Genomic DNA, 15,934 nt, shown 5'->3' with positions numbered 1-15,934 from the left:
CAAAAGTTTTTGGGGAGAACAACATAAAACAACAAAGGTTTAGCTAAAGATATAGTCCCTATACCAACCCACGTATTGATGAGTCATCTTTCATTATAAACAACTGTGTTTTTTCACACTGGCTTCAAAGCGAACTGCAGCCAAACAGAGACACTTTTTATACACTTCAAATAGAACTTCTATATTTCCAGCTATATTTAGTCGTTGAAATAAAAGGTGAAAAATACTCAAATTCAGGGCACTACATAGAGTAGGATGTTTTTATTACAATGGGAAAGGTCGTTTTTTTTCATCTTACGTACATTAAACTGCATGCTTGTTCTTGTTGAATGGTATACTGCAGATTATATTAATTACGATATACAATTTTGACTTTAATTTCATTTGGGTGTATGTGGCTGTGTGTTGAGCCTCAAATGTGTGGGTGTACAAAAACTGTTTTACTTAAGCACAGTAATAAGTCTCTTCCTGTAATTGATTCCTGTAATGATCCATGGAAACTGAAGCAAAAATAAAATTCCTGCCAGATGCCATAAAGTTTGCCACCTTTTTTAACCTTGTCAACCTGAGTCAGTCATTACAATCTCATGCTGTGTAGCCAAACACATTCAAACTCACATATCTTTATTTTAAATTCTAGAGGCGATCCGAAGTTTTCAAATATGTCAGGCTGAATTTTGGGGAACTTTGTATAAAATGATGCACAATACATCTACAATATTTCCATTTGCTAGAAGGTTCAGTCTTAAAAAGACATGGAGTCTTTGGTTTGAATGTTTCATGCAGCGTAAACATCATATAGCTTCAATATGGAGTTTGAACAAGCTGATACACAATACACAATATATGTCATAGTGTCAGAGAAACAAGTGAATTTTCCAACGTTAAATCAACTTATTAGCAAATATAAGAGAAAAACTGGATGTTATGAAGTTAACAGTGGACTCAAAATGAAACAGCACAGTGTATTGTGCAATCACAAGAGTATGAGAATACACGTGCAATGCGATCCACATAAACTGCTGGTTTGCTGCAGTGAAATATTCTATTGATGTTTCTTTCCCTCTCATTATAAACCACTTTGACCTGTGAAATATGTTCAGTGTTACACTGAAAACATCTAATCCTTTTAGAAAAAAAGTGTGTCATGATTGAAAAAAAATATTCTCACCTGTGTCGCTACATAAAAAAGAAGGAAGATCAGGCTGAGAAATTGTCTAAACAGCATAAAATAACTGAACAGTTGGACAAAGATATTGGTTTATTATGTTCTGCTCAAGAGAAGTGTAATCAAAATATAAAAATAAATTGTGAAAAAAAAATGTCATACAAAACATCAACTATATCAGACAAATGAACAATTAGGGCTCCTGGAAAAAACGCATTAATGTGAACTTGCTCTGTAATGCTGCAGATGACCACTAGATGGCGGCGTCGGACAACTCTGAACCTGTCCAATCCTGAGCCAGCGCACAAATCCACACCCTGTATCCACACTGCACCTGTCTTCAGACACTGGTGGACCACACTACTTTTGCACTATGGCACACTGAGCTCTTCACCCTCAATATTATGTAGATTCAGGAAATGATGTTTCCTCAAAAGTTGTTTGTGGAGTTGTAGAACGGTTTGCCCTATATTTTTCTTATGAGGTACACTTTTATCTCCTCTGGCAACACCAACATTTCTAAAAGTCCGAGGTCTCTCTCTATAGCGATAGACCTGTATTCTATTTCAGATGGTGTCACAACATTTTACTGTAATAGATTTAGTTTAGGCTGCTGTTTGTTTGTTTATTTAGTTTACTAATTAATTAAGTTTTTAGTCATATGCCGCTTTGGCCACTTGTATGTATCCGATTAACCAATGGAAAAGTACCATAAGGAGTCCGGTGCCTCCTCCCTCATCCAAATCACCCTCTCTGCACTATAATTGCTGTGTTTGGGTCTATCCCGTGTCCCCTCCGTTCACCCACAGCGGTGTCCTCCCCGAGAGAAGCAGTGGACCCTCACACAGCCTCTCAGTTGCGCCGGTCCCAGGCTGGTGCGTCCCGCTGCGCACAGCAGCGCACAGTTTCCAACACTGCACACTTCACACGCGCGCTCCGGATTTCTCCAAACCTCAGGACGGCTGGTGGGAAAGAGAGCTACAACTTTACGAGTCAATATGTTTCATGCCTGGATGACAGAGGATCGGTGACAGGAAGTCTCGGGGGAGTTCAGGTACAGCAGGAACAGGAACGAGTCTTGGCTCCCCCCCTCAAGCAGTTTGCGCAAGGTGATACAGCAGAGGCTTCTGTTGTGGCTGATTGACCGGACGGCCGCATTACATGGATTTCTTCACCAGCTGTCACTTATGATGTTATCTGTTACTCTTTGAGCTCGTGTTAGTTGCTCTCCCCGTCACTTCACTCCCAAACTTCAGTCAGTGGATCATTTTGAGAGCGACAGGATGGGATCGCAGACCGGGGCAGCTCTGCAGAAACAGACGCTCCTGTGGTTCATTGTAGGTGAGTCTCTCACGTTGGGGCTGCACTGATGTGTGTAACGAAAATATAAAAAGGTGGTTAACCTAAACTATGACCTCTGTTTGGAAAATATCATAATACAAATCAACAGACGTGACGAAACAGATTCCTCATGCAAATGAATTTGGAACAAATGCGTTAGGATGTACATGTTGTGTTTAATAAGCTGTAAACGAGTTCAGTTACTCTCCTGCACAGAGCCAAAGAGAAGAAAATACTAATATCTTTATTTTTCCCAGACGTGTGAATTTCGGTGAATGAGTTTGTTGTTCCATACAACTAAAACAATGCAATAGTGTGCCAGGGGCTGTGTGTTTGTGGTACTCAATATGACCTTTAATATTTGTATTCCTCCTGTATAAATGATTCCCTCACGTTATATTAATTACCTAACCTGCGGGTTTGTTGTGATATGAAATCAGATGTATTATAGGATTAGTGGTGGTGCCTACCACCCTATGTGTTGAAGTATAAACAATATAATCTTTGTTTATACTGGAGCATAGCAGTGCTGTTGGGAAGTGGTAGATTTTCAGGGTGGAAGTGGCTACAGACAGTCAGGGAGAAATACAGGGAGACCACATGTTGGCACACTTCCCTACTTTTCTCCATAAATCTATATAATAATATCAAGAGAAAGCTGGAAGTCTTTGGTCCTTAATCTTTGCAACCAAGACAGGAGTTTGTACAGTTGTGTATTAATAAGTGGATACATTGTTTAGAATATAGGTGGATGATACTAACAGTGATGTGTTTGTGACTTTGTGTATCTGTGGACACCCTCTTTTGTGTAGAGCATTATCTCTATAACTGTTTTTTTCTGCAGGGTTGGGGTTGCTTTTTATTTCTCTGTATAGGAATGCAAAGATAAACCTACTGATTTACAAAAATTCATGAAATAACACTACACCCACTCACTACATCACTAACCTTACAACGCTTTTATTATAATGATTTTTGGTTTTTCACAGGTAGGAAATCTGCCCAAACTAACCCGTTCAGTTGTTTTTATTTATTTATTTTAGCTTGCTACCACACACTGACCTAGCAAAATGAGAATAAGCTCAGACTGGAGAAAAATAAAATATCTTTTAGTGGCTATACTGAACATTTAAAAATAATACAACAAAGTTGAAAATCTGCTGAAAGTTACACACACCTTAAAGGTTTATGTCTCCCCAGAACAAGTGGAGAGCCTCAAAACTAAAACCATACACATTTGATAGGAAGATAACATTACATCGCCTGCTAGTTAACCAGATCATGCAGTATTCAGTGTGTTTAAGTAAATCAGTTTGATAGGTAGGTGTAGGCGCCTCTAAATGTTAGATTCTCTCACTGGAGTGGCAGTAAACTCTCTGCTAACATTTGTGCAATCATGTAGTACTTTCAGGTTATTATCAGGTCATTACAATCATGCTTACTTACTATTAAGACATTTAATTCAACTAATCCATTAATTCTGACTGGATTTAGGTTTACTCAGTCGGAAGGGTTATGGAAAAGTCAAATATAGGCCTACTTGTATAGCAGCAGCTTCTGTCATTCAATCTAGGTCACGTGTGCTCAGAAGCTGTTGGCCAGCTGTCTGCCACTCACTCAATAACTAAGGACTTTGAGGTAGCTCCTAGCTACCTGTCTGAAAATGATGTGATGTGACCAGATTGAACCTCACCATTCTATTGAGTGCTGCTTCGCTCTCAAGGACACAATCTTTGGTCTAAGCGGAAACAGTACAGACACCTGCAGAGAGCATATTAACCCAACAACAATTAAGAGCAACAGTTGTGTGTCACAGGCTACACTTTCTTTTAGCATTTTACAGCTTGTTAAGAAACATAGCTCTTGCAATTTGAAAATAGGCTATATTTTCACATTTTTATGTAAAAATCAATTGTTTAGATGAATTGTTCAACCTTTACATAGATGTGTATGGCTGAAAAGCTGGAAGCAAAAGTGATATATTAGATTAGATTCAACTTTATTGTCATTACACATGTACAAGTACAAGGCAACGAAATGCAGTTTAGGTCTAACCAGAAGTGCAGGATAGAGCACTAATATGAAAATGTTTTACAAGTGGTGCTATGGACATTATATACAGATGGCATTACAATAAACAGAAGTACACTGATGGATATGTACAATAATGAATTGAACTGGGCAGAACAGTAGTGCAATGAATATAAAGTAGTGCAAATTATGGAAATAGTTAACAGCACAGTAGATGAGCTACTGCAGTATTCAGTAATGAAGTGCAAATGATGCAGTATATGTATAAATAAATAGTCCGGTAGTGCAAATGAACATGTGGTACATGTAGCAAAAACAATATAGCAGCATTTAAGTTATGGTATATGAGGGGACAGTGGAATCAGTGGAATCAGCGGGGGGCAGACTTCAGTAGGAAGACAGCTCTGGAAAAAAAGCTGTTTCTCAGTCTGCTGGTCCTTGTCCGGAGGCACCTGAGGCACCTGCCGGAAGGCAGGGGAGAAAACAGTGGGGTGAGAGGAGTCCTTAGGAATGCTGTGGGCTCGATACAGACAGCGTGTCCTCTGGATATCCTCAGTGGCTGGAGTCCCTTTGATGCACTGGGCAGTTTTCACCACCCACTCCAGTGCCTTGTGCTCTGCAGCAGAGCAGTTCCCATACCAGACTGTGACACAGTTGGTTAGGATGCTCTCTACTGTGCAGCGATAGAAGTTCACCAGGATAGCTGAGGACAGTTGGTTCTTCTTCAGTGTCCTCAGGAAGAAGAGGCGCTGGTGAGCCTTCTTGACCAGGCAGGAGGTGTTGGTGGTCCAGGACAGGTTCTCTGAAATATGGGTCCCCAGGAACTTGAAGCTGGAGACACAGCCATCCTGTTAATGTGGATGGGGTCATGTGTGCCTCCTCTCTCCTTCCTGAAGTCCACGATGAGCTCCTTTGTCTTGGAGGTGTTAAGTAGCAAGTAATTGTCTGAGCACCATGTGGCCAGGTGCTGGACCTCCGCCCTGTAGGCAGTCTCATCGTTGTTGCTGATGAGAACAATCACCGTAGTATCGTCTGCAAACTTGATGATGGTGTTAGATCCATGTGCAGGCCTGCAGTCGAGTGTGAAGAGGTAGTAGAGGAAGGGGCTCAGCACACAGCCCTGTGGTACGCCATATATGCCAATGATGATTCAGACTGATTGAATCAGTAGTTTTTAGCAGTGGAGCTCCCCTCACTGGTGACTGAGAGCACTGTTGTCAATTTAGCTGTGATAGGCTACATAGTGTGTTACTTCCTCTTATTAAAACACTGTCGAACAATCATGACATGGTAACTCTGTTGCAAGTAGGTGACTGCTGAGATATTATAAACAACTGAACATAACAGCTTGAACCAGCAACTGCAGAATCTGTGCTGAACATCGCAGTGGTTTCAGATGTACATACTGTAAATGACCTTCAGTACGGTCCATGTGTTGTTTTTCATGTTTATTAATCTATAAGTATTTTCTTACGGTTGTGTTATTATTTGTCCGTTAGTTATACTATAAAGGCCGATGGTTTTAAGGAGTAATGCTGCTGTGTGTGTGAGTGTCAGCAGAATAAAAGTCTGTCTTCTACACGAAGGAAAATGTCTCACTTTTTATTTGTTTAGCTCCTGGCTGATAAGTGTACAAGGTTTGTCTGAATTTTGTTTAATATTGTGTGTAATATTGAGTAACATTATAATGCATTTTTTATTGTTTTTGTGAGTTTGAAAATGAGTATGTGTAAGCTAGCAAAACGGCTGTATTAGCCCAATTCTGTCATATTTAACAAGCAGTACATTCCTATGTAAAATTAAGCTTGCCAGTCTGATGAAAAGCAGTGTTATTAAAGTGTGTCGCAGTGACTGCAGTATATAAGGTGAACGTTAGTTCATTTTCAATCTAATATCTTATAATACAAGATCTTAGAGTTGTGGCTGAATGTTATTGGAAGATTATATCGCTATAGTGATATATTCCATCAGGATGTTTTTGTTTTTCTTCTTAGCTCGTGCCGTGAACACACTGTGTTGTTTATGGAGCTACTGTATATCATCAGTAAAGGTTTTGTGAACCATCAGTTGAAGAGTTAAACCATCATTCAGGTCTAGTGCATTCTTACTGTAATGCAATGCGACCACTAAGCTTAGAAAAAAAGTGAATGAACTGCATCAGTGACTACGAATATTTTAACTGAACTGAACAAAGCTATTTGAATCAGCAAAGTCATACGTCATTTCCACCTCTAGTACACTGGATAAACAAAGAAACTAGATATAATGAGAGTTTGATTTTCTGAAATTGTGTCAATTACTCAATTTCCTTCATTATGCATTGTCCCTAAAGCAAAATGTAAGATAAGACCACTCAGTTGATAAAGACATGTAATGTTGGAAAATCTCAGTGAGCAGATTCTGTCCATCTCATCTGTCTCCTTTTCAGTCTCTCATCTCTCTTTCTGCCTCTTTCTCTGCTGCATCCACACATATATTCACAGCATGTCTAATTTTAGACTTATGAAGACTAATGCTAACCACTAAATACTTTACTCTTAGCTGAACTGTAATGCGAATCTCATCCCCTAACCCCAAATTAAGCTTTTAACATTGTGGAGTCATAAAAAAATGTACTTGCTTTTGGTTGTGTTGTAGTTACACTTGTTACAGACAGAAAAAGAAAATGAACACACATCTACACAGTTGAAATATGCACTGGAAATACACTAAACTGCAGTATGCACACACACGCACAGTGATGTTCTCTGACAAAGGTGTTCAGGCAAGCTTCCTCTGCTCTTTGCCCTTTGTTTCCCAGTACAAAGGCTCCATGTAGGTGTTCTATATTTACAGAGAGAGAAAGTTATGACTCATCACATCAGCACCAGGTTGCCTCATTACAGTTTCACCACATTCCCATCTAAAACAGCAGCTTTCAAAGTTTTGCTCTGAAAAATCACTTTTTCAAAAGATTTTATTTCCCAAGATCCCTGAATAATTATCCCCATTCAGGCAATTCTTTTATCTATCTAGGATACTTTTACTCTGTCTGTCTTTTAAAGACTGGCAGCACGCTTTAATCAACAGAGCACAGGTCTGATACAAATCAAAAAAACCTCTGCCATTGAAGTCACCAGAATCATTTGTGCCATGACAAAAGCAATTTTTAATTTTCTCTGGTAATTTTTTTGGCCAACAAGCACAGAATGGATAACGGGAAAGGAGTCTTCACTCTTTCCCATAGATATGAAGGGACTGGCACAGTGAGACACTTTAATCCTCTTTCCCTGACATGATCGTCTTTCATCTGACGGCTCAGGATTCAATTTGAATTCGTTTGAAATATTTCACACACACAAGCGACTCACTGGACGGTAGTAAAATGACAAAAGGGAAATACTTTGAGGAACGACTCAGGGGAAAACATCTGGCAATTCTGACAGTTTGACTGAAATGACTGAATATCCTGTAAGCAATCAAAATGGTTGACGGAGTGTACTCCAACTAAAGTGTGAGGCTCAGAGTGGGTCATGGGACTATGTCTTTTAGTTCCTTACATAACAAGAATGAGTGGCCTGTTACCTTGTTTTAATAGGTCTTGGTCTTGGGCAAGCTTTTAATCAATTCCTCTTCCGAAATGAAAAAAGTTATTAAAAGAAAAGCTCAGGTTAATTAATTTTGGTTGGGTGGCTTCATTTAGAATCAACAAAACTTTCAGAAATCCAGCTGATTTAAAGGATAGTTTCACATTCTTTCAAGTCTATAATAAAACACTCCCATGCCTTATGTACATTGGTAGTTACTGGCCATTGTAATCATCCCGCCTGTCCATACTAGTCATGAAGTGGCCTCTAGTTGAAGCTATGAGACTTCAGTAGTGTGAGTCAGTTAGCTAAATCAAGTGGGAATTTTGTCGTGTGTAAGTTAAATCTAACTGTAGCATATTTTGGATCTGATATGTTATTGTATTTGATCTAATTAGTATTTTATTGTAAAATGGTGTCTAATTGCGTGTTAGGATCTCCTATTTGGTTTCTAATTAGAGTAGAATTTGGTATAATAGTGTCTAGGTATATAATTTAGGTGTATGGTGTCTAATTAGGGTATAACTATTAATGTGTATTAATGTAACTACAATGTCACTGGCCTTACGGATCAGTTTGTTGAGTCCGCTACCCTCTGCTGGGGCAGCAGGCTGAGGGTAGCGGACACTAACATTGTGGGGGTGGAGCTGGACTCTCTGTCGGTGGTGTCAGAGAGGAGGATGCTGGCCAAACTACATGCCATCTTGGACAGTGTTTCCCACCCGCTCCATGACGTGCTGGTCAAACAAAGGAGTACCTTCAGCGGAAGACTCATCCACCCAAAAAACACCAGAGCGCCACAGGAAGTCATTCCTGCCTGTGGCCATCAAACTCTTTAACTCCTCCCTCTAATAAGACGGTGTAGTCCCTCATTCGTCCAGGAGTGTTCTATCGTAGAAAAGGTTTCAGTCGTAGTCCTCCCTCTAAGTGTCAGTCTGTATGACCCTAAGTCACTAAACTGGACAATGATCATTACATCTCTGCAATAATTGAAATAATTGTGCAATATTCTCTGTTTAATACTCCGGTGCAATATACTCTGTTTTCAGTTTAAAATTCCCTATTTATTGATATTTATTCATACTTCTATTACTGCTGTGCAATGTCCACCGTCTCATTATAATCTTAATAAGCTACACTTAACTTGACAGTTCATGCACTATTACTTACTACTTGTATTATTACATTGTATTATTATACCGTACATACTTATCATCAACCGGTAAATCCACTTTGTACATTACACTTATTTTAATTTTATACTTATACCCACTTTGTACTTAATTTATCTTACCTGTATTATAGCGTAATATATTTTGATTTGCTTAGAACTTCTATCCCTGTGTGTACTGACGTGATAGTGAGCAGCTGTAACAAAAGAGTTTCCCCTCGAGGATCAATAAAGTATTTCTGATTCTGATTCTGATTATGTCTTTAGTGTACAGTGTACAGTGGGTTTTTAGAGCTTTTTCACTGAAATTAGCTGCCTGCTGGGGATGAAAACAATGCTAATGAAAGTTTGTGAGGGACACCACGCAGCCTGCCCTCACCAGCCGTATAGGTCGATTGTGCAAGCAGCTTATTATGACCCATATTTACGTTTCTTGTTAGGCCGCGACCTCTAGTGGCTGTAGTAATTAGCAAAGGAGGAAGTCAGGTGACGTAGCATAAAGAGCGACAAAGTCCGCATTGGCAGGTGGTTGGGGTTGTGGATGGGTCAAATGAACACAGGACTTTCACCCAGGAGACCAAAATTAGTGTCCCGTGTGAAACCAAGTCAACATTGACTTAATTAAAGTTTTAAGTTAAATAACATTACATATGTGACTTATGTGACGTGACATACATTAATTATGTCACGTTTGTTACGTGATGTGACTTATATTACTTACGTGACGTGACTTACGTGACGTGACAAAGTGATACGCCTGTCACTGGTACTTTCCAACAGTCATATATGTCATTTTGGGAGTCATTGACAATCAACCTATTCTGTCATTTAGGTATGAGGATGTGTTGATTTCACAAAGTAATTTGATAATTTGTTAACATAAAATTACTGAGTAGAGCAGCTTAAAGAATACATTTTTGCACAAACAAGGCTTTTGCCCCCCATTTCTTATGCTGAAGTTGCTCTATGAAGGGATCACTTCATGACCAGTAAGGACAGGAGGGAAGATTACAGCGACTAATAATGTTTTCAACGTACCCATGAGAAGAAAGCATTGTATTAAGATGGACTTGGTAAAATGGAAACGTATCCTTTAACTTAAGTCTTTGTATTTCCAATGTTTTTCTCAGCATTGAAAAGTCTAGAGCAGGGGAGAAGATACAGGCTTCTTGTTGATGAAATGCTACATATTTCTTGAACAGATAAGTGTTTGTTGCATCATTGCGGAATGGTTTGACTGTTCAAAAACTACTTTGCCAGTGAGATGTTGTAGTTCGTTGGCTGACATCCTGCAGCACCAGCAGGTGTGGATTTTTTAAGGCAACAATTTGAACACAAGAAAGCAGGAGGGGAGGAGGGTTAGAAAGACAAGAAAGAATAGTTGACCCCCCCCACTCCTACAGATACATTTCAGGAGCCTGTGATGTTGCCACCAGAGACAGCAATGTTAATTTCTGTCAGGTTTTTGCCCCCAGTTAAGCTTCCATCTATCTAGAGAATACAGATGCATGGATTTTATAAACGCACCAGGCTCTTGCTTTCTCTGTACAGGGGAGCACGTATTTCTGGTGTGAAGGACTCAAGGGGACGTTTTTAAGAATCTCTATAAATCAGTTGGGGTGGGGGTGTGTGTGTGTGTGTGTGTGTGTGTGTGTGGTGGGGGGGGGGGCAATGTAAGAAACAGTATAACAAGACAGAGAGATTAATGAGGTAGGTGGGGCTGGGTAGTGAAAGTTTTAATAGTGCTGATATATATCTGTGTCTGTTTTGTATGGTGTGTGTTTCATCTAATACGCCCACTGGACTTTGGCTAATTAGATAGATGATGAATGAGGGATGAAAGGAGGAGAATAAAGCTAACAAAAGTAGCCATGCCCCCTTTTGATGGAGCTGTTTTTCATGTGTAATATTAGATAACTTTCCTCATATACTTCCTCTCAGTAGTGAGTCTCTTTTTCGTCAGTTCTCTCTCCCTCCTTTCCCACTGAGAGTTCCTTATGGGGGAGGTAAATACAGATATCCAACGAGTGGCCAAATAACAACACTGTTTCATGCTTAAGTGAGATGTTTTCTGCAAGCAAAGCCCACAAAAGACAGGGAATTCAAATAACGACCCAAGGTCATGATTATACACTGCGCTGAGGGTTTTCAGTATTCAGCTTTTAGAATGTGCCTGTAGTGCAGTTAGCTGCAGCAAAGGCAGTTTACTGCACTCCAATCAATATGTACTCACCAATGAAAAAATTATTTCTAACTTTGCTTCAAAGATCCTATTTCATACTCTTTGAGAGGATTAGTGAGCCCAAAGGCCCAGCCATAATTGGTGAATAGTAGAAACTGTTTTGTGTCTGTCTACAGTCGTGAGGAGAGAGGAATTTAAGGGGTGCTGAGAGTGTCTGGCATCACCCTTGCTAAAACAGACTGAACAACTCTTCTTAATTAGTTGTAGATCATTGGTAATGCTGGGGGACATCAACCGTCTCTCTTGTCACAGTTGCTTTCTAAATGAACAAACCACCCATTGTGTGTGCGTGTGTGTGTGTGTGTGTTCACAATCCACTTAGCTCAATTATTGTAACCCACTCACCAAACAGAATGTTGATAGTTAACAATTTTGCAATTTTGTTAAATCAGTATTAATTGATTTTTCAATTAATATGCCAATGTTGGGACACAACATTGACATATTATCATCTCATAAAGTTGATACAGCAAGCTTTTTTGCAAACAGTTGCCTATTTACACATGGAGCAACATTAGTTTTCAATTGGTGTTGAGTGTCTGTCCACCCAATATTCACTCTCCTTTTAGCTCCTTTTCGGTCTCCAGCAACTCCTGAGAAAGATATCTAGCTCTTTAGCAGCTAAATGCTCCACTATGTTCACTAGCTAGCCGCTAACTTGTCTGTCTGCTGTTAGTTGCTGTGCAGGTAGTGTACAGTGGGTATCAGAGGTTTTTTTCTGAAAACAGCTGCGTACTGCGTCTGGAAATAATTCTGAGAGCTGTGAGGAAAGTTATGAAGCGTAAAATCAAAACAATGAGCTGAAAGACGCGAAAAAGCTCCATACAGCTGAGGGTAGCTGCAGAGTTGGCTGATAATTCACTATGGGCAGCCTCTTAGTTATGTGTTCTATTAATATAAAAATAGTGATTAGTGCAGCTTTAAAAAAATGTATCATTCAATATATATATATATATATATATATATATATATATATATAAACACATTCCCATCATAATTACCCGTGCTCAAAGATTTCATAATGTAATGTTGGATACTGTGTAAGATCCAGTATCCAAATTATAATCTATTAATTTATTGGAAACCGTTTGGTACCCATTAACCAGCTATTTTAGCGATAATGTATAAATCATACCCGTTACTGTGTCTGATAATAGCTAATAGCTATGCCTTGTGTCTGTTATTGTGAGAATGTATATCCATTATATCTACCCATATAGCAATGTGTGTGCATGTATTGTTTCTATTATAAGAATAGAACCAGAAACTATGAACGTAACTCCTTCTCGTCCTCCAAATCCAAGACATCAGCCCTCTCGCTGAGAACCAGGGAGCAGATTTTACAGCCCATTTATCCGGGCCGCTGCTCTCATACATTACATTTAACCTTACATAACAGCGACATAGTGAGCCTGTCGCAGTGGTTCACTCAACCAGTGCATCAGGCTGGAATTTTCTTTTGAAGGATTTTTTTTGCATGGCATTTCTGCTTCACAGAAAGTACATGATGACACGTCAAAGTTGGTTGTGTGCAGGATTCAAACCCGCAACATCAAAAGCACGTGACACGCAGCCATGTAAAGCCACCAAAAAGCCTGAAAGGGATTTCTCCAAACATTTATCTAACCAGACATGTCAAATAATAACACATTGGTATTTATAGCAATGACCTGAAGGAGAAGTGGCTGAGGCATGGAGACGTGTACATATAGTTTGTAGTCAGGAGCTGTCTCTTACAGCCACAGTCTTGTGCTGCTGACCACTGAGCTGCTCTGATCTGTAGCAGTTTGTGGCTTCTGGGCTACAGTACAGGACAGCAGGTGGCTTACTAACTTCTGATGCTGGACTGCATATGACTGTAGGATCAGCAGTTTGAGTCCCATGACCTGCTGGGAACACAAAAGTGGGTACAATTATTCAGAGACAGATCTTATTCCTACAGCAGCCTTTTAAATCCAACCCTATTGCCAGACAAGAACTTTGATATTGAACGATGCTGCTGAACGTTGGCATTGGACGGAAATCATGAGGTACAGATTTGTCCAATGTTGGTGTAATTTCTAGGTTGTTTAAATTTCATAATCATTCTTGGTATGGCAGAGTAGCAGAGCATTTAAGAAGCAAGTTTGAAACAAACAGGTCTCAGGTTCCCTGTAGAAAAGGACCATGGGCGCCTGGTTATGGTTTGGAAAGACACATAATTGGCAGGGGGTCTAGGGGTCATCCCCAAGTGGCAACCTCAGAGGCTGACAAATGAAGCCAATGCAGAAGTGCCAAAGCATGCTGTGGCAAATGATCAGCAACAGGTTTGACTGAACCAACTCAAAGCGTGGTCCAAAAATGTGTGATATTTTTATTACTTATTTTGTCAGTTGCTGAAAATAGTAAACAATCATTGATATAGGCTGCTTAAATATAATCACCTGATTGCAGGGACTGTATTATGTTAAGTTTATTTTTAAAAAGACAAAAAGTGGGGTAGCAAAACCATAACTTTGCTCCTCCTAATTGAATAATGGGGATGCATTTGCTCCACTTGCTCCATTGCTCTATGCTTATGATGCTATTATATTTCCTAAAGAGCAGTAATAGACATACAAAGAGTCGTAAATTTGTACATTTTGCTCCATAATGACATTATCCATCCACAGATTACAGTAATGAATACATCTTTGGAGACTTAAAGGAGGTAATCTGATAACTAGAGAAGTAAGAGCCTAGAGGACCAAACACACAATTCCTATGACATGTTTAGCCATGCTAGCAGTATGGCTCTTTGTATGGAAATGTTGTCAGTTGGTCCACCACTTTGGTCCAGATTGAAGTAACTCAATATCTATTTAATTACCATAAAATGTGGTACAGACATTCATGGTCCCAAGCGGATGAATCCTGATGACTTGATCCTCTGACTTTTTCTCAAGCGCCGTTATAAGGCTGATGTACAGGACAAAGTCATTTTAAAGCCGACATGAATTGAATTAAGTGTCCAGAACAGCTGTTTGCATCTCAAAAATATGTTTGCTATCAGGGAAATAATTGTGAAGATATTTAATTTATAATAAACCTTTGTGGAAACCAGGGGCTCAGTTGTGTTCTGTACAATAGTATGCAGTACTTCTGGTATTCTTATTCTGATATTGCTGAGCATGTTCGGATTTGAGAACTTACAGAATGTCAAATCACTTTGCACTGATTCACTTATCTATGGTAACATGAGATTTACAGTATATACTCTATGCTGCTATATTGGATTAAGTGCATACATTTCTCAGGAAGAGAGGTAGCTCTCAGGTGTGATTGCATGTGCAATGGATTGCTGGAAAGAGCATGCTCGGTCAATCTTCCCCAAGCTTAATAGGTTTTAAATAATAAATGTGTTCTTTTAGATGAAGGATTTCTGATGGCATTCAGTCTCCACACAGATTGTTTGAGGTCAGGGATCTGAACTAGTGACCTTTAATTCCTCTGTTCTGTTTGTGACAGTGGCTTCAGATGTCCAAGACTCAGCACCATTATGCCATGTAATGTTACAGTGAACACTACAGATTTGATTTCACAGCCTATTTATCTGTAGAAATCCTCTCTCATAAGTCACATTGAAAAACAACCCATGTTGGAAATTTATGTAGGATTTCCTGTATAGGTTTCAAATGAAAAAGGTTTTTATTAAAGCTTGAGTTACACACTGGAGCTCCGATTAATTGCTTTCCATCACCGTTTTTTGATTATTCCTCTCTTCACTGCTTGTGATGCATAACTTACCAATTTACTAAAGGGGATTTAGTATCAAATTAAGCGAGGCAGCCCAGAAAATCCCTGATTGGACCAAATAAAAGCAACTGTACATTGACATTTGAATTAGGCTGTTAATTTGCCAGTCATGGATTTAAACAAAAAATTATGTCAAGAAGAAGAAAAAACTCTTAATATACCAGTGTTTAGATCACGTGGTGTTAAGATGAATGTTGATTATACTGTATATTGTATGGGTGTCATTGCGGCCTATTCGGCTCAGTCATGCTTTGTATCATATGTCAGTACACCAATCAGCTAGTGCAAAAAGAGTAAAATCCATTGGGTTTACTGTAAATTTCTCCTCTGTGCCAGTGTTCCAACCAAGATAGATCTGAGCAGTAATTCAATAACATCCTGCATCCCTCTTTATAACATGAGAAGAGTTTAATCTCCACACTGTAGCCGTTGGTAAATCTGGACAAATAGCCCACCGCTTCACACTGATTTTACGCCTCACATGTCTGTAAAGTTCCTGCCTCATATATTACTTTGACCTCAGGTAACAGAGGCGCAGCATTACCTTCACAGGCTTTTTACTGTTCTGGTTACACATCCTGTACAATGTTAACCTCATATGGAAATTAAGAAATGAATAAAAGCACTCATCCTCTCCTTCC

General features: G+C 39.3%; 1 protein-coding gene across 1 annotated transcript in view; it reads left to right on the top strand.

Annotated features, from left to right (window-relative positions):
* Window positions 1–1,876: 1,876 nt before the first annotated feature.
* ramp1 (receptor activity modifying protein 1) overlaps window positions 1,877–15,934 on the top strand; it is a 74,263-nt gene continuing 60,205 nt past the window's right edge. The window contains exon 1 of the mRNA XM_044216094.1: window positions 1,877–2,509. Coding sequence (XP_044072029.1) covers window positions 2,452–2,509 — 58 coding nt within the window. The 5' untranslated portion in view covers window positions 1,877–2,451. The remainder of the gene's footprint in view (window positions 2,510–15,934) is intronic.

Source organism: Siniperca chuatsi, linkage group LG12 (assembly GCF_020085105.1).
Source record: "Siniperca chuatsi isolate FFG_IHB_CAS linkage group LG12, ASM2008510v1, whole genome shotgun sequence".
Classification (NCBI taxonomy): domain Eukaryota; kingdom Metazoa; phylum Chordata; class Actinopteri; order Centrarchiformes; family Sinipercidae; genus Siniperca; species Siniperca chuatsi.
Note: the sequence above shows the minus strand (reverse complement) of the source record. Positions and strands in the feature narration are given on the sequence as shown.